The following is a 19,524-nucleotide window of genomic DNA, read 5'->3' as shown; positions in this document are numbered from 1 at the left end:
ATCTCCCAAGTGGCGCAACAGTCTAAGGCACTGGAAGCGTCACTACAGACGCAGATTTGGCACAGCTGGCCGCGACCGTGTGTGTGTGTGTGTGTGTGTGTGGGGCACCATTTTGATTTGGACAGCATCATCACGATGCTTTGAGACAAGCGTGGGGAATCTCCATTTGAATATTTGCTAACAATTTGGTTGGGGAAATGTTAGATACGTTGAGGTGAGTGCAAATGATAATCTTTATTCTAATTTGCTCATGTATAGTGCCTTCGAAAGGATTCAGACCATTTCACTTTTTCAACATTTTGTTACATTACAGCCTCCATTCTAAAATGGATTACATTTTTTTAAAAAGAAGCTCAGCAATCTACACACAATACCCCATATTGACAAAGCGAAAACACGTTTTTGCAAAAATATCGTATTCAAACCCTTTGCTATGAGACTCGAAATTGAGCTCAGGTGCATCCTGTTTCAAATGATGCTCCTTGAGATGTTGTCCACCTGTGGTAAATTCAATTGATTGGAAATTATTTGGAAAGGCACACACACCTGTCTATATAAAGTTCCACAGTTGACAGTGCATGTCAGAGCATAAACAAAATCGTGAGGTCGAACCAAATTGTCCGCAGAGCGCCGAGACAGGATTGTGTTGAGTTACAGATCTGTGGAAGGGCACAACCAAATGTCTGCAGCATTGAAAGTCCCAAACACATGTCTGCAGCATTGAAGGTCCCCAAGAACACTGTGGCTTCCAGCTTTCATAAATGGAAGAAGTTTGGAACAATCAAGACTCCTCCTAATGCTGGCCACCGGGCCAAACTGTGCAATCGGGGGAGAAGGGCATTGGTCAGGGAGGTGAACAAGAACCCGATGGGCAGTCTGACAGAGCTCTAGAGTTCCTCTTTGGAGATGGGAGAACCTTCTAGAAGGACAACCATCTCTACAGCACCCCACCAATCAGGCCTTTATGGTAGTGGCCACTCATCAGTAAAAAGCACATCACAGCCTGCTTGGAATTTGCTAAACTGCACCAAAAGACTTTCAGAAAAGAAATTCTCTGGTCTGATGAAACCAAGATTGTACTCTTTGGCCTGAATGCCAAGCGTCACTTCTAGAGGAAACCTGGCACCATCCCTATGGTGAAGCATGGTGGTGGCAGTATCATGCTGAGGGGATGTTTTTCAGTGGCAGGGTCTTGGAGACTAGTCAGGATTGAGGGAAAGATGAACGGAGCAAAGTACAGAGATCCTTGATGGTTCACCTTCCAACAGGACAACCACCCGAAGCACACAGCCAAGACAATGAAGGTGTGGCTTTGGGACAAGTCTCTGAATGTCCTTGAGTGGCCCAGCCAGAGCCCGGACGTGAACCCGATCGAACATCTCTGGAGAGACCTGAAAATAGCAGTGCAGCAACTCTCCCCATCCAACCTGACAGAGCTTGAGAGGATCCGCAGAGAACAATGGGAGAAACTCCCCAAATACAGGTGTGCCAAGCCTGTAGCGTCATACTCAAGAAGACTTGAGGCTGTAATCGCTGCCAAAGGTGCTTTAACAAAGTACAGAGTAAAGGGTCTGAATAGTTAAGTAAATGTGATATTTAAGTTTTTTGTTTTGAATAAATTAGCAATAATTTCCAAAATCCTGTTTTTGCTTTGTCATTATGGGGTATTGTGTGTAGATTAATGAGGAAGAAAACTATTTAATACATTTCAGAATAAGGCTGTAACGTAACAAAATGTGGAAAAAGTCAAGGGGTCTGAATACTTTCCCTAGGGCACTGATAACTGATCAATTTTTTTCTGATCAGAAACATTTAGCATACACTGGATTTAGGCTACAATTTTGCATTATTGATCTATTGACTCACATAGCAGCCTTAAATCAGTCCCACTGAAACCCAACATCCTGACTCACATGAAAATTCCAAATTTGATTCTGTAATCCATAGGTAGCATTATCAAAGCACGTCTCCGTATGCACGTCAAAATACCACTATAACATTTCCCACGCTTTTCAGCATTGTTTCATATTGCTGCCCATTGAGAGCTTCGGTATTGAATTTGTGATCAACAAACGGTATGAGGGTAGATATGGATTTAATTATATATATATATATTTTACAGAGTTGGTCCCTGTTAAGACACCTTGCTATTTAAACAATTTCCTCTCTTTATCGCCGTTATTCATGAGCTGATCTGCTATCTGCATAATCATCAACTACATTTTGCCAAATAGGAGATACTGGAAGTTGGAAGTTATTTTGAAGTTTTCTAGCAAGTTTAGCAACTTTGGTTTACTTTTGTTTGACTGCCGTTACAAAGTGTTCATGATTCGACAACGCTATGGCCTGGACTCTGTGCGTCCTGAGCACGCTCTGTATCGACATGGCCTACTGCTGAAATGCACTGCAATTAATTGAGGAACATGATAACGCTCTGAATTCATCAACGGCCATGTAATTGGCGATGAAAGTTACGCTATCACTACTAAATATCAGCTTCACTTGCTGTGAAATCTTCACATACCGGTGCAGCCAAGATGGCAATGTGGCGCAGTGGCAATCTTATTTTGGGAGAACCCTGAGTGACCATATCTTGGTTTTAAATGGGCACCTCCAATTTTTGCAGTATTCCTGGATATCTGGGGATAAATGTGAATTATTCCTGTATTGAAACTTTTCAGGAAACTTTTTTTTCAGTTTCAGGACTCCCTCGTGTGTGTGTATGTGTTTTATGAGCAAACTGGTAAAGGTTGCTCCTGTTGGCTGACCTCGTGTTTGTGTGTGTGTGTGTGTGTGTGTGTGTGTGTGCGTGCGTGCGATCCCAGACCGTATCACAAGCCAATAGAAGACTTCATAAATCAACCGTGGACATGCACCTGAAAATCTCCCCGTAAATCTACTTCGAAACCAAAAACACGCACATGTACACACTTTAAATGGATTTGAGCTACTTCATTAAAGTCAAGAGAGCGAGAGAGAGTGTCTTTGATTTTCATCATCTCCAAGATTCATCTCTTGCCTCCTGGATGCGTATCTCAAATATATATATCAAAAAATATATATAAAAAACATTCAATATTTATTGTTCCCTCCCCTGGGAGCTAATAAGGGGAACCTGAATGGACCTGCAACACATCAAATGCTAATTTGCATGTCTTGTTGTCAGGGGAAGAAAGCAATCGCCAGGATAGACAAACAGGATTTAAATCTGCCTGTCAAACAACACCCCAAACAGCCCTGAAAATGAACCTCGCCAGAAAAAGGCGCACTCCCCAATTGTAAGAAGCGAATTCAGCCTACTTTTCAATAAGGACCGCTATTATTGGATATATGCTAATATGCTATGGTAACATGCTAGGGTAATATGATATGCTAATATCCTACACTAACACTGTTTCTTCAGGATAAAGGTTATCCTGCAGAAGGTTAAGCATGGAAGGTAACTAGTGCAGCGGATGTCGCCGTGGCAATGCTGCTAAATTTAGTCTCCTACTACAGTGGGCTAGTGGGAGGTGTTCATTCGGTTATTTGTTCTTCCTCTGGTGAACAAACACTTGAACACGAGTCGTGAGGGGAATAATTACAAGGGAACATGCTCATTAATGACAACATCAAACGTACACAGACGTCACCCAGAAAATGTCAACGTTATCGAGTCACTACCAACAGCTATAGTAGCCTAATCTGGATTGCAAATTAACTTTTAAATCATCTGCGTAAGTCTAATAAATCACTGTGTTTATTTCATGAAAATAACTCCAAATATACACAAGTATGTGGAAACCACTTCAAATTCGTCGATTCAGCCACATCCTTTATTTTTTATTTTATTTAACTAGGCAAGTCAGTTAAGAACAAATTCTTATTTAAAATCCGGACGATGCTGGGCCAATTGTGCGCAGCCCTATGGGACTCCCAATCACAGCCGGATGTGATACAGCCTGGAAATGAAACAGGGACTGCAGTGATGACTCTTGCACCGAGATGCAGTTCTTTAGACCGCTGCGCCACTCGGGAGGACCGTTGCTGACAGGTGCATAAAGTAGAGCACACAGCCATGTGACAAACATTAGCAGTAGAATGGCCTTACTGAAGAGCACAGTGACTTTCAACGTGGCACCGTCAGTAGAAGGCTCCCACCTGTGCTGCTATTGTGCCACCGAGTGCTGACGTGTGTAACGTGTAAACATTTTATTTCCTCGATTGCACTCACTAACGAGTTCCAAACTGCCTCTGGAAGCAACATCAGCACAATAACTGTTCATCGGGCGCTCCATGAAATGGGTTTCATTGGCCGAGCAGCCGCACACAAGCCTAAGATCACCATACGCATATGCAAGCGTTGGCTGGAGTGGTGTAAAGATGCAGCCATTGAACGTGGAAACACGTTCTCCGGAGTGATGAATCACGCTTCACCATCTGGCAGTCTGACGGACGAATCTGGGTTTGGCAGATACCAGGAGAACGCTACCTGCCCCAATGCATAGTGTCAACTGTAAAGTTTGGTGGAGGAGGAATAAATTGTCTGGGGCTGTTTTTCATGGTTTGGGCTAGGCCCCTTAGTTCCAGTGAAGGGAAATATTAACGCTACAGCATACAATGATATTCTAGACGATTCTGTGCTACCAACTTTGTTGCGACAGTTTGGAGAAGGCCCTTTCCTGTTTCAGCATGACAATGCCCCTGTGCACGAAGCGAAGTCCATACAGAAATGGTTTGTTGAGATCGGTGTGGAAGAACTTGACTGGCCTGCACAGAGCCCTGAACTCAACCCCATCAAACACCTTTGTGATGAATTGGAATGTCGACTGCGAGCCAGGCCTAATGGCCCATCATCAGTGCCCGACCTCACTAATGGTCTTGTGGCTGAATGAAAGCAAGTCCCCGCAGCAATGTTCCCACAACTAGAGGAAAGCCTTCCTGTTATAGCAACAAGGGGGGCCAACTCCATTTTAATGCCCAAGATTTTGGAATGAGATGTTTGAGTAGCAGGTGTCCACATACTTTTGGTCATGTAATGTATGTTTACTAGTTTATTTCCCTGAGCCTCCTTTTGCCATTGAAAGGCTCAGTCTGACTGTGTGGCCGTGTTGATATACATTTTTATATACACAGTCTACATTCTAGAGCCCTCAAACTCAATTCTGGACCTCGAAGCCAGTTTCACTGCATTTTTTTTATGGTTCCCCTCTAATCAGGGATCGTTTTAGACCTGTGACACAAGGTGTGTGCAATTACGAATTAGTTAGAACAGAAAACCAGCAGGCTATGGACCTCGTAGTGTAAGAGTTGAGTAACCCTGCTCTAAAGCCTTCCCATAGAATAAGTAATGTAATAGGATCTCTATGAGCCTACCCTGCTTACCCCCTTCAAATTTGGAGGATACATATGCAAATAAAAGATGACTGGTTATTAGTCAGAATAATAAGATCAGCTTGTGATGTCATGATCTGGGTCACAAACTCCCACCTGAACAGGCTAAAATTCCAGGCATTTAAAAACATTATTATTTATTTTTTTTTTAAACAGCTCTTACACAAAAAGGGCATTAACATAATTTGGTAATTAGACCAAATGAAATGAGTAGGTAGAATGATGAGAATATGTTTTAGCAGGTGTTTACCAAAAGAAGAGATGGCACTGTATGTGCAACACAAATAGTTCTGATAATACTGAATGTGTCACGTCAGAAACCGCATCCAAAAACTTGCCCACGTCAGACCATGTCAGAGCACGTCAGATCACGTCAGAGCACGTCAGAGCACGTCAGACCATGTCAGAGCACGTCAGATCACGTCAGAGCACGTCAGAGCACGTCAGAGCACGTCAGATCACGTCAGAGCACGTCAGATCACGTCAGATCACGTCAGAGCACGTCAGACCACGTCAGAGCACGTCAGAGCACGTCAGACCACGTCAGAGCACGTCAGACCACGTCAGAGCACGTCAGATCACGTCAGAGCACGTCAGAGCACGTCAGATCACGTCAGAGCACGTCAGACCATGTCAGAGCACGTCAGATCACGTCAGAGCACGTCAGAGCACGTCAGAGCACGTCAGATCACGTCAGAGCACGTCAGATCACGTCAGATCACGTCAGAGCACGTCAGACCACGTCAGAGCACGTCAGAGCACGTCAGACCACGTCAGAGCACGTCAGACCACGTCAGAGCACGTCAGACCACGTCAGAGCGGGACCATATCACATGGCTTCAGTGACCAGACTATCAGATCGATCATTGTCAATACAACTCGTCTAGATCTGTACCTTGGCAAATCTTCTAACTATCCTTGTGTGCATCTACCGCCATACATGTTTGGAATAACAACAAAGGAATGCAGCAGAGAGAGATGGATAAATCACGGTAGCCTCGCCTACAGATGGGACCGAGCTACAGCTCAACATACATACACGTATAGATGTGCATGTGTTTGAGCAAGGAGGAGGAGGAGCCACCTTGGCAAATTCAATGAGAGAGACGTGTGTGCGTTTTGGATGAGACTTCAGCAAAAATCTATCTCTACTCACCAAGAGTTGGGGGAAAAGTCTCTCAACTCACCCAGCATGCACCTGACCAGAAAGCAGAGGATAAACAAAAGCAAAGATATGGTCTAACAGCACCAGAATGGACACAGGGACATGTGCATATTAGAGGACGGCTATTGTATCTATGCTTCAATGAATTGACTGAGCAATCAAATAAATGACAATTCCTTACTGACAGGAATCAAATTAATTATTTGCAAATGGAATCTTGTAAACACAGAAGCAAACTAGCATGTGCAATGTAACATTAGTTTCTCCCTTTAAAGGCTCTCTAAGCTTTGCTGTGCATTTGCTTTCTGTGCATGTGTCAACAATCAACAAGGCTTGCCGTCATGCAAGAAAGGATTCATATCGGTTTCATTTGCATAACTTGTTCAAACAGATCTGTGACATTATCGCTGTATGTAATTAGTGACGTTCAAAAGCGCTAGCACAGAGCATTGATCATTCTGGCCTAGATTAAACTTGTCAGATGAGGATGCTCTGTACGTTCAGCAGCACTAGCCTACACTGTGTGTGTGTGTGTGTGTGTGTGCCCGACTGAACTTGTGTGAGTGTACTTGTGCACACATTTGAGTGTGTATGTGAGACAAAGAAGAGACCCGAGTGTGTCTTTGCTAGTGTGTGGTACATTTCCACGCTCGCCCTGACATGAGAGAGAGCACCACCGGTTGGGAGAAGCCCACATGCGGTGCAAGTCAGAGACAGCTGGCTGATGGCTGCAGCACACCGCTGGATTGGAAAGGTCATTGGGCCCTCGTCATTGGTCCTGTTCTCTATGTAGAGGGGAACGTAGAGGGTCCGGCAACCAGGGCTGGTACTAGCCCCCCCCCAGTACACACACTGCCAGTTCGATCAGAGAAAATAGCACCGGTGTCAAATTAGCATTGACCATGGGAGTTGTGTACAGAAGTGGCTCTTCAGCTGGCTAGCACACAGCAGGCTATTGAACAGACGCAGTGAGGAGCTCTTACTGTGCCACGCCCTTTGTTGAACTGTACTCTGCTAATGCTAACTGCCAATAAGTAAGTAATGTTGCTGGAACGTTATTGGAATGTTAATGGAGTGCTTGTAGAGCTTTTTGCCCTATTAATATGCACAAGGCTGGTGTCCTACCTTGAGATGAACACTGAACTAACAGAATTGATTGGGTGAAAAGCAAGGTTGCCACTGTAATGGTTACATCTAACCAGTTCTGTCAGATTAGTGTTGAAGGGTCTATTTTCCAAGCATTTAACTAGGCCTGTAGCTTGTGTCATACCACAGCTAAGGGGACATTTTAGAACAAACAAACAATGCTGTATTTTGACATGGTGAATTTGAGAGGTCATCTAGTCATTTCTCACTGAGAGTGTGTTTGACAGTCAATGTGCATCTAAGCACCCTAGATGATTTGATTCTCATCCGATGGCATTCTGTGTATGTGTCTGTCTCTCTCACTGTGTGTGTGTGTGTTTGTGTGTGTGTGTGTGTGTGTGTATGCGTGCCTGCATGTGTCTGTGTGAGTTTTGTTGGTGTTCCCGCAAAAACAAGAGGCTCTTTTTTCCTCTCCCTGCGATTTTTCACAATCCAATTCTGCTGTGGACCAGATTAGTGGCAGTGGCCATTGACCCCTCCATCTGTGAGTGGGAGACCCTGTTCAACAGAAATGCATGGTGATGCAGCCCTGCCAAAGTCCCTAACCAACCAGTCACCGTCTCATATTCACACATACTGCTTTGAAGCAAAGAACCCTAGCCTGGTCCCAATCTGTTTGTGTCGTCTTGCAAACTCCTATGTTCAATGTCATGCTAAATCATAGTTGGCTGTACAGCACACACATATCTGGGATCAGGCTAAAATAACCCTGCGTCTACTCAATAAAAGCAAATGTATTAAGCCTGATTTACACCATTTAGAAATGTCCTGCTTTTAAGATGAAACATATGTCATTAAATGGAGGAAAGAGGACGTTATAGAGATATTTTATTGCACAGTAATAAAATAAAAAGGTTTGTTAGTGATGATGCTGAATCATTCAACGACGTCAAGTGGCTTAATTTTCCTCAGAAACGTTAATGGTTTCTTAAATACCGAGGATGTTTTAGTATTTGAGATAGCTTGCTCATTCAAAGGGAATGACTAAGAATGATTCCACATCATCGTTGACTTTTACTAAGTCATTTCACTAAGTGGTAATTGTTTGAATAAAAAGAATTGTCTCAAGAACAAACACTTATGAAACACACTGGCAAACAACTCTGTAATACTTATCATGTTAACAGTGAACTGATGTCACCCAGAATCATGAAGCATATTCCAAAAGGGCCTAGCGCTTACGTTGTGATTACTCGCCCCGAAGAAGAGTTTGAAGAAGCTTTTGTAGTGGCTAATTAGCAACGATGGCATGCCGTTTTTACATGCAGATTATGAGACAGTGTTTATAAACTGACCTCCTACGCCTCCATGCTTTGGAGGAGAAAACACCCGGAAAAATCCCTCAAAGGCTATTCTGTAATGGTCTTCCCTCTCTCTCTCATTCCATCATCACCATCCTCCTTTCCACTCAGAGAGGAGAGAGTGGGGAGACATTTGCAGTGCATTCAAATAAAAAGAGGGAGAAGAGAGGTAAACAAGGAGGGGGAAGCCTGGCCTGTGTGGTGCTAATGACCAGGAAAATAGAGTTCACGTGGGAGCTGTCCATGGATGGATGGATGGATGGAGAGAAGTGGTGCAGAACAGCATCTGAATCAGGGGAGGGATGGGAGGATGTGTGTGTGTGTCTGTGGGTGGGGGAGGGAGGGATGGGAGGATGTGTGTGTGTGTGTCTGTGGGTGGGGGAGGGATGGGCGGATGTGTGTATGTGTGTGTCTCTGGGTGGGGGAGGGATGGGAGGATGTGTGTGTGTGTGGGGGGGGGGGGGGTGTGAGGATGTGTGTGTGCCTGTGGGGGGGGGGATGGGAGGATGTGCGTGTGTCTGTGGGTGTGTATGGGGGGAGGGATGGGAGGATGTGTGTGTGTGTGTCTGTGGGTGGGGGAGGGATGGGAGGATGTGTTTGTGTCTGTGGGTGTGTGTGGGGGAGGGATGAGAGGATGTGTGTCTGTGGGTGTGTGGGGGAGGGATGAGAGGATGTGTGTCTGTGGGTGTGTGGGAGGGGAGGGTGTGTTTGTGGGTATGTATGGGGGAGGGAGGGGAGTGTGTGTCTGTGGGTGTGTATGGGGGAGGGTGTGTGTGTGTGTCTGTGGGTGTGTATGGGGGAGGGAGGGTGTATATGAGGGAGTGAATGGTGTGTGTGTCTGTGGGTGTGTATGAGGGAGGGATGGGAGGATGTGTGTGTGTGTGTGTCTGTGGGTGTGTATGGGGGAGGGAGGGGAGGGTGTGTGTGTCTGTCTGTGGGTGTGTATGCGGGAGGGATGTGAGGATGTGTGTGTGTCTGTGGGTGTGTGTGGGGGAGGGATGGGAGGAAGCGTGTGTGTACTCTGTGGGTGTGTGTGGGGGAGGGATGGGAGGATGTGAGTGTGTCTGTGGGTGTGTGTGGGGGAGGGATGGGAGGATGTGTGTGTGTCTGTGGGTGTGTGTGGGGGAGGGATGGGAGGATGTGTAGGACAGGAGGGTGTCAGAGAGGCAGTGGTGGCCTGGGCGCGCTACCAGACGGCCTGCCATTATGCTCTCTCATTTGGAAATCTCTTTCAGGAAGGAGAGAGAGGGACGGATGGAGGCAGGGAGAGAGAGGGAGGGAGGCAGGCAGGGAGAGAGAAGGACGGATGGAGGGGTCTCTTCTCCTCCACCCCCAGCCAGATAAACAAAAGCAAGCTGAGCCCCTGCAGAAGGGCTGAAGGAGGAGAGAGAGAACAAGAGGGAGATACAGAGAGAGAAAGAGAGAGGTGGGGAGGTAGAGGGCACTGCAGCAGAACACAGGCTATCAGCATCCCCCCCCCCCCCCTCACCTCCACACTCACTGTTTCTCCTCTTGGTTAGTGGTGTGTGTGTGTTAGTGTGTGTGAGAGGGAGTGCCTGTGTATGTGCTACGTGGCTCTAGCACCTGGCTGTCTCTCCACAGCCATCTTGTACACGAACACAAAACAAAGCATTTACAAACCTGCTGCTCTCTACTATCTAGTCTGGTATGTCTGTCCTCTACTGGTGTCTCCATGCCCTCGCGAAGCTTACTTACAATCCACTTCTATTTGAATTGCTTCATGAAGATCATCATCATTCAACAGTCTGCTTTACAACACCTGCAAACCAATCAATTCAGAGGAAAATATAGTGGTTGCATTGGTGTTTTCAACAGGCTTTGGAGGAGATCTAGAGTAAAGGAATGCAAAGGGCACACAAGTAAACATTGACTAGAACCACTCAACGACAAAGCACGTGTGCAATGTTGCAGGCATAGCTCTGTGTCGTAGTGTGTGCGTTTCTAGTTTTATTAGTGGTATGTACAGGATACGCATGGTGTACGCCGTCTAACAAAATTGCTTACTCTCTGGTTCCTTCTCGACAATGCCACAACAATAACACATAATAAAGATGAGAATGTGAACAAAGTAAATAGCTCAGTGGAATAGAATATCTTTTTTTGCATCAGCATAATACAGGAAGGCACAATTTATAGTCCAATATTTACACATCAGAGAAAGGTGGAATGTGAGGGCAAGTGTTTAAATTGTGCAGTATTTGCAGGCTTTTGTGTGTGTGTGTGCAAGTGCAGAGCGAGAGCGAGAGAGAGCGAGAGAGAGAGAGAGAGAGAGAGAGAGAGAGAGAGAAAGAGTCTGTGATTTGTGAGAGAGAAGAGCGTGTATGTGATCTCAAGGACCCATCTGAACACAGATATGAATCCCTGTACTGTGGCCTGCAGATTAACTGCCATGCGGAAGCCCCTGTCCTCTGCTCCCCTCACATCTCCCTCTATTGATTGCCCAGAAATAACCACCTCTCTCACACACACATAAACACACTTGCATGCACACACACATACACACTAATGTCATCAGTGCGTTGGGAGAGGGGGGGGAGGGCACAAGGAGTCCTTGCGGCACAGGCTTGTCCTTAAGGTCAGAGCCAGGAGGCAGACACTGTTCAACAAGACATATTTAGGAGGTCCTGTTGTTGTAAAATCTCAGCGCAGCCAATTTAATGTATTTCATGTATTCCAGGACTTGGACATCTGATTCAACTGAGAGGTTGAATGAGACGTTTAGTAAACATGATTATAGTGCATTAAATAATTTGTTGGTATTTTCTGTTAGATTGGGTCATTTTCATAGGACTTTATTGACCTTATCTCACCTAAATGAAATTCCAGTCAGTTATACTAAAACGGGATCAGTCTAGACAATTGATCTAGACTGAAACACAAAGGTCTCAGGCTGAAACATTCATGTATAATAGAGGTGGTGGATTTACCGGGCGCAGTGTTGCATTACTAAGTATTTCTTCTAATCAAGTGTCTGGAGAATGTATCTACTCCTCTGCGCCTGCGAAACATCATTAGGACAGCCTCTGTTTATCGTCTGTTTAGGAAAGGAAATAGAATTCAAATCACAAATTGGGAAAATGCCCATAATGTCAGCTGAATAATTTTATTTCAATTCCCGACTTCAAAGGGACTGGAATTGATCCTGATCCTACGCTATGCTAGGTCTAAATTCCAGCACGAGTGCTGTCCTTCCTGTTGGCTCAGTGGGTAGAGCGCAATGCCAGGGTTATGAAAATGTATGCACTCACTACTGTAAGTCACTCTGGATAAAAGCATATGCTAAATGACTAAAACGTCAACAGCTCTCCCCTCAACAGCTCTCCCCATCAACAGCTCTCCCCATCAACAGCTCTCCTCATCAACAACTCTCCTCATCAACAGCTCTCCCCTCAACAGCTCTCCTCATCAACAGCTCTCCTCATCAACAGCTCTCCCCTCAACAGCTCTCCTCATCAACAGCTCTCCCCTCAACAGCTCTCCTCATCAACAGCTCTCCCCATCAACAGCTCTCCATATCAACAGCTCTCCCCTCAACAGCTCTCCTCATCAACAGCTCTCCCCATCAACAGCTCTCCCCGCAACAGCTCTCCTCATCAACAGCTCTCCCCTCAACAGCTCTCCTCATCAACAGCTCTCCCCTCAACAGCTCTCCCCTCAACAGCTCTCCTCATCAACAGCTCTCCCCATCAACAGCTCTCCCCTCAACAGCTCTCCTCATCAACAGCTCTCCCCTTAACAGCTCTCGCCATCCACATCTGTCCCCATCAAGTCCTTTAGGGATTTACTGGAAGTTTACAGCCAGCAACTTTTACCAGTCCTCCAGCCATAAAGCGCTTTATAGTTTTTGTATTTTACTTAATATATAGATGGTGACTGTACAGTACATTATGCTTTTGGCAGAGGGGAAGGAGAGCAGAGCAGTGATGCTCAGTTGGCAATCTGTTGTAGAAGACCACAGCATAACAGCGGGTGGAGTAGGATAGGACAGGATATCACTGAGCATAGAGCCGTGAAGGACTGTCCTCCTCTTAGCAAGGGCTGGGCCCTATCCAATCCCCCTTGGGAAGAATCTTTCGCAGCTCAATTCTAATTTATATACGTATAAATAACGGAGGGTGACATTAATAATTGGATCGAAGGCAGGGGCTAAACACACACACACCAGGCCCTCTGCCAAGCGAGGCAGTGTTTTTGCGAACGCTAGTTCAATACTGGCTCAGCATCTTTGGTGTGATTGAATGTGGATGGGGGGGTGGGGGGAGCATTAATCGCCTGTGCCGCAGTGAGGGGCGTTGTCGAGCCATCTAGTTTCAACGTCTGACTGTCCTCAACCTCTTGTCTACAGTAGTCTACAACTAACGTGCTAAAAGCCAACGGTCTAGTTCGGATATGAGGCTGTGAAGGTGTTGGATAATTCTGGTCCCAGAGACCCACAGAGTGTGCAGGCTTTGGTTCCACCCTGCACCAACACACCTGATTCAGTGACTTAACTGATAGTGGTCTTCAATTTAGACCATGATTAGATGAGCTAGGATGGAAGAAAAAACATCCACACACTGTAGCTCTCCAGGACTGGAGATGTACTAGAGTTGTTGAGAGAGTAGTGACTGTATGCTAACTGCTAAAGTGCTATTTCAATGTGGCTGACTCTTTGAAAGACAGTCAATTTGAAGACAAAAAAAATAGACCTTACTTTGTAGCTTGTGTAATTTCTTTTAGTTCAGAAACAGGCCTTGTTAGCAGGCAAATGAGGAACGGTGTTGTTTTGAAGCAGGTACGTCTTGGTTTGCCATCCATTTAAAAGTAACTAAGTATGAATGAAGTGGCATCCTTCAAATAACCTCTTAAGTTTTGCTAAGGAGTATCAAAATGATTTCATTATGAATAACTTGTGATATATTCTAGTGAGGCATGTGAGATGACAAGCTTTGAAACTGGTTCATCGAAGTCCTTCCAATGTCATAATTCATTCACAAAAATACTTTGTTTTATGGACAATGCAAACAATTTCACATACCACAGACCATCAACATATAAACACCTAACACAAAACAACACTGACAAGAAAACATACCACAGACCATCAACATATAAACACCTAACACAAAACAACACTGACAAGAAAACATACCACAGACCATCAACATATAAACACCTATCACAAAACAACACTGACAAGAAAACATACCACAGACCATCAACATCTAAACACCTAACACAAAACAACACTGACAAGAAAACATACCACAGACCATCAACATATAAACACCTATCACAAAACAACACTGACAAGAAAACATACCACAGACCATCAACATCTAAACACCTAACACAAAACAACACTGACAAGAAAACATACCACAGACCATCAACATATAAACACCTAACACAAAACAACACTGACAAGAAAACATACCACAGACCATCAACATATAAACACCTAACACAAAACAACACTGACAAGAAAACATACCACAGACCATCAACATCTAAACACCTAACACAAAACAACACTGACAAGAAAACATACCACAGACCATCAACATATAAACACCTAACACAAAACAACACTGACAAGAAAACATACCACAGACCATCAACATATAAACACCTAACACAAAACAACACTGACAAGAAAACATACCACAGACCATCAACATATAAACACCTAACACAAAACAACACTGACAAGAAAACATACCACAGACCATCAACATATAAACACCTAACACAAAACAACACTGACAAGAAAACATACCACAGACCATCAACATATAAACACCTAACACAAAACAACACTGCCAAGATAACATACCACAGACCATCAACATATAAACACCTAACACAAAACAACACTGACAAGAAAACATACCACAGACCATCAACATATAAACACCTAACACAAAACAACACTGACAAGAAAACATACCACAGACCATCAACATATAAACACCTAACACAAAACAACACTGACAAGAAAACATACCACAGACCATCAACATATAAACACCTAACACAAAACAACACTGACAAGAAAAAGAGAATGTGACAAATTGGAGCTCTAGAGTCTAGTGACCTTCTGCTCATACAAACTGGTTTTAAGATCAGCTCTCCCTGCCTCCATGTCTAACATCATCCATTATGCAGTACTCAACAAAACTGACCCTAGACCAGCTATAGAGAGCAAAAGGTTGCAAGAACAAGAGAAGAAAACACGTGAAGAAGAAACAAAAGCAGGTGCAGAAGCAAGAGATAGTCTATCAGCAGCTATGGAGCGGCGACGGCGGCGGGGGAAGATGTACGAAAACAGAGGAGAAGGAAAGGCAGTGAGAGAAAAAGTGTGATAAAAGAAAATTGATATGGAAAGACCACTGCGATAGTTAGTATGCAGCACACAAACACTAGACGCTGAGAGGCGACCATTCTGTAAAAACTAAGAGAGAAGAGAAGGGCATGAGTGAGAGAGAGAGAGAAATCAATGAAAAGAGAGAAGAAGGAGGTAGGGGGGGTTTACCTGGGTACTGAGCAGCTCCTGTGTCAGGGGAAAGGGGGAAGGAAAAGAGAGAGAGTAGCGTTAGCATTAGCGATAAGCCCCTTTCACCACAGATTAACAGCACCCAACATCACCAGTGCAGAGGAGAGGTAGCTCACTAGCATAGCGTGAGGCCAACATATGAAGGCAGAGAGAGAGGATTTCTAGGGTGCTTGATTTCTTGATTTCTCAGGGAAAGGGTGAATAGTTTCATTCATTCAATAGCACACATGGCATTTCAATTCAGTCAATTCACCAGTAGAAGATTTGACTTTTCAGTTCAGTCACATTCAATACAGCTTGACATAATCATAGTATAATAAACATAGCTTAATATTGAACACCTCAGAATTGGTCTGAATAGCAAGCACAAGCTTATTGGTGGTTCAATTCATATGACAGTGAATGCAAATTACACCATTTCAGAGATGTTAGGTACCAGATTTGTCCATCTGTGGTTTCTGCCATCGCTATCTGCTATCCCCCTGAAATGAGCATCTTCACCCATAATGCAATTCATTTGTCACCCGTTACATCTTTAAAAACCGCTCTACGCCAACCGAGCGTCAGGATTCTGCTCTGAGGCTGGTTCTGATTAGACAACCCATATCCTTTCAACATTTGCCAAATTTCAATCACGGTGACATACTAATTATCAATTCTCCAAGAGACAAGTGGGAGTCTGTTGATTTCTCCTAGTAGCCGAGAAATCAGTTGAAATTTTCAGAGTGGAGACTGAAAAGAAAATATATCCTATTTGGTTTCCGTTTATATCCTGAGAGACATTTCAACTCGTATTTGTGGCACAGATGTATTTAATGGATGTCTGAAATGGTCTAAAATGTATCATCGGCTGACATCGTCTAGATTTTATTCCATTGAACTTTGCTGAGCAATCAGCCTGAATCTCTCCAACCATCTACTGATACAAAACAAACCAACATGTAAAAACATATGTGGTACATCGTTAGAAAAAGTTGTTCCAAAAGGAGTTTCCGGTTGTCCCCATAAGAGAACCCTTTGAGGGTACAGGTAAAACACTCTGTGGAAAGGGTTCTATATGGAACCTAAAAGAGTTCTACCTGGAACCAAAAGGGTTCTACCTAGAACCAAAAAGGGTCCTTCAAAGGGTTCTCCTATGGGGACAGCTGAAGAACCATTTTAGGTTTGAGATAGCACCTTGTTTCTCAGAGTATAGCCTAGTACTAGTAGCCTAATTATGCATATAGAAATTAAGTGTAGAGATTGTCAGCAGGTTGACTACACCAAAGCCCTCCAGGCCTCCATGAGCACAGTAATAGATTCATCAACACTGATACATAAACCAGGTTTCCATCCAACCTTTTTATGCGAGTAAAGTACATGTCGCATAAAACACTCCACGGCAGGCCTGATGGAATGCAAACAGCAAATTTGTCTGTAAACTTTCCAAATATGTAAATGTTCCAAAATACTCTAGACAAGGTGGGATCTTTTTGTGTCTGTAAAATCTATTATGTGAGAAATGGGGGTGGAAATGCCATAACCATACTTTTAAAGTAAACTTGGAGTCACGCGATGATACATGTATGTTGTGTGGTCCTCCCACTATGACTCGGAGAAAGCATGCAGTTTATTAGGCTTACAGATGAAATAAGTGATGATAAACTTCACAGGGTGGTGAAAGTGCACGGCGATTGATACTCCTTCCCAATAAATATAGAGGGTCTTATTCTGGTGACATGATTAATCTCACTCTTTTGTCCATAATAATGTCATCATGTCGGCAAGCCTACCCGCACTGTATCTGCAAACTGTTGGCAAGGTGCGCTCTAGCTAAACATCATTTTTTACTAAACCATCAGTAGAATTGAAAATGCGATGGAAAGTCATTTGTAACTTGTATTTTTAATTCGGTACATGGGAATTTAACCGTAAAAGTCATTTTGATGTGCACTACGTCATCACACACATCCTTTTATCAGCAACAAGTTCACTTCTGGTGGGGAAATTTGCATATTGTTTATAATGCAGATTTTAGAATATTCACATTACAATCTGTCGCCAATTGGATGGAAACCTAGCTACTGACATGAATAGCCTGACATTGAATATCTTTCTGTTTTTCTCTCTGCATTGTTTGGAAGGGCTCGTAAGTAAGCATTTCACTGTTAGTCTAAACCTGTTGTTTACGAAGCATGTGATAAATAAAATGTGATTTGATTTGTATTTGAATCACTCATACATGTTCCTTACTCACTCTGCTGTTAGTAGGCTAAAAGCCATGAACGCACACACACACGGGCACACACACACGGGCACACACACACACACACACACACACACACACACACACGGGCACACACACACACACACACACACACACACACACACACACACACACACACGGGCACACACACACACACACACACACACACACACACACACACACACACACACACACACACACACACACACACACACACACACACACACCTACATCTACACCTACACCTGAAGTGACTGTTATCAACACTGTATGAAAATGATTTTGTGTTTCTCAGGAATGCTGAGTTATCTGTGTTGCTCTCACCATCACCCATTCTGTCGTGATAACAGCCTGTAGGTCTGATATCTAGTTGGAAGTTCACTTTTACACTATTCTATTGGTCAACAAATTTTAGCCTTTGATATTAAATTCTCAGACCTTTCTTGATAGTCTATTCCTGTAACTCAACAATAGTCCTGCTCAACAATAGTCCACATTGCTATTTATCTTGTGGAGTCAAATGATATGATATGCATTTGATATACTTTTTTAATATAAATGGCATAGTCTCATTATGGGTTGCAGGTGAGTTATACAGTATATCAAATTATTACCCACTACACACACACACACACACACACACACACACACACACACACACACACACACACACACACACACACACACACACACACACACACACACACACACACACACACACAGAGCGAGTACAAAACAAACACACACGCATACCCAAAACCCCAGCACCACCGCAAGCCAGTCTCCTCTGCTTAAGGATTCCAGTCATGGCCCAGGCCACGGCAACTAAGTGGTTCAGAGAGCCACGGGGGGACCCAGGCCGCCCTGGAGATCAGGTTCCTGGAACACAGGCCAGGGGGAAGGGGCTTGCAATGTTAAGTAAATGCCAGACGGGTGTGAATAACTCTGCATGGCCATTTCAACCCCACTGGTCCTGAGGGGGGCTGCCTGGCTAACCCGCCAACCCCTCTTGCCCGGCATGGCCATGTCGCCGGTATGCAACCATCCAACCCTCCAACAACCCTTGAGGTGAGGTTAAATGCTGGAACCAGAGAGATGCATTAAACATGAGTCATTTCAAATGAAAGGTAGCTACACCCTACTCTAAAAATGATAGGAACATTAACCAGGGGTCAGACAGGCTGGGCTGCATTAATGAAGGCTTGATGCCTCTCTTTAAAATCACCTCTACAGTCCGCAAGAACACTTCACTTCATAAAATGGCTACAGAACAGCTCAAAGACAGGCCGGCCTTCTCTCTCGCACACACAAATCCCCATCCCTATGCATGGACACACACAAACATTTCTGGGTGTGAGAGACCTGCAAGAATCTCTATAGCAGCAGCAAAATATGACCAAGTTCATATTCAAAGCCTCAATAGAAATACGGGCCTTAATATGGTTTGTATTGCAGACCTACAGTAGGTTAATAATCCAGACATAGCAATCTGCTACTGTCAGCAAAATCCTATCAAGTTAAGGAGCTTCTGACAGCATTAACCCTCTGCTGAACTCTCTACATTAACATTAGTTCAACCCTTTCCTTCACTGATCTAAGGCCTTACTGGAGGAACCATACCACTAACCTTGTCATCCTTGTCAACCTTTTATGTAGTAGTCCCAAAAGTGCAAAGCTCGCCCACCCTGTGCGCCAGCCCCAAAATAAAGTGTACCGAAGGTATTTGAAAGAATATAAT

General features: G+C 44.2%; 1 protein-coding gene across 4 annotated transcripts in view; it reads right to left on the bottom strand.

Moving 5' to 3' along the window:
• cadm1a (cell adhesion molecule 1a) overlaps nt 1–19,524 on the bottom strand; it is a 420,614-nt gene that overhangs the window by 87,115 nt on the left and 313,975 nt on the right. For 3 of the 4 annotated variants that reach the window (XM_020485689.2, XM_020485691.2, XM_020485692.2), the window contains exon 2: nt 15,521–15,538. The exons of the other annotated variant lie outside the window; for it this stretch is intronic. In XM_020485689.2, coding sequence (XP_020341278.1) covers nt 15,521–15,538 — 18 coding nt within the window. The remainder of the gene's footprint in view (nt 1–15,520; nt 15,539–19,524) is intronic. 4 annotated transcript variants of the gene reach the window in all.

The sequence above is a fragment of the Oncorhynchus kisutch genome, linkage group LG6, assembly GCF_002021735.2.
Source record: "Oncorhynchus kisutch isolate 150728-3 linkage group LG6, Okis_V2, whole genome shotgun sequence".
NCBI classification, from domain to species: Eukaryota; Metazoa; Chordata; class Actinopteri; order Salmoniformes; family Salmonidae; genus Oncorhynchus; species Oncorhynchus kisutch.
The sequence above is the reverse complement of the archived record's forward strand: the minus strand, read 5'-3'. Positions and strand labels throughout refer to the sequence as shown.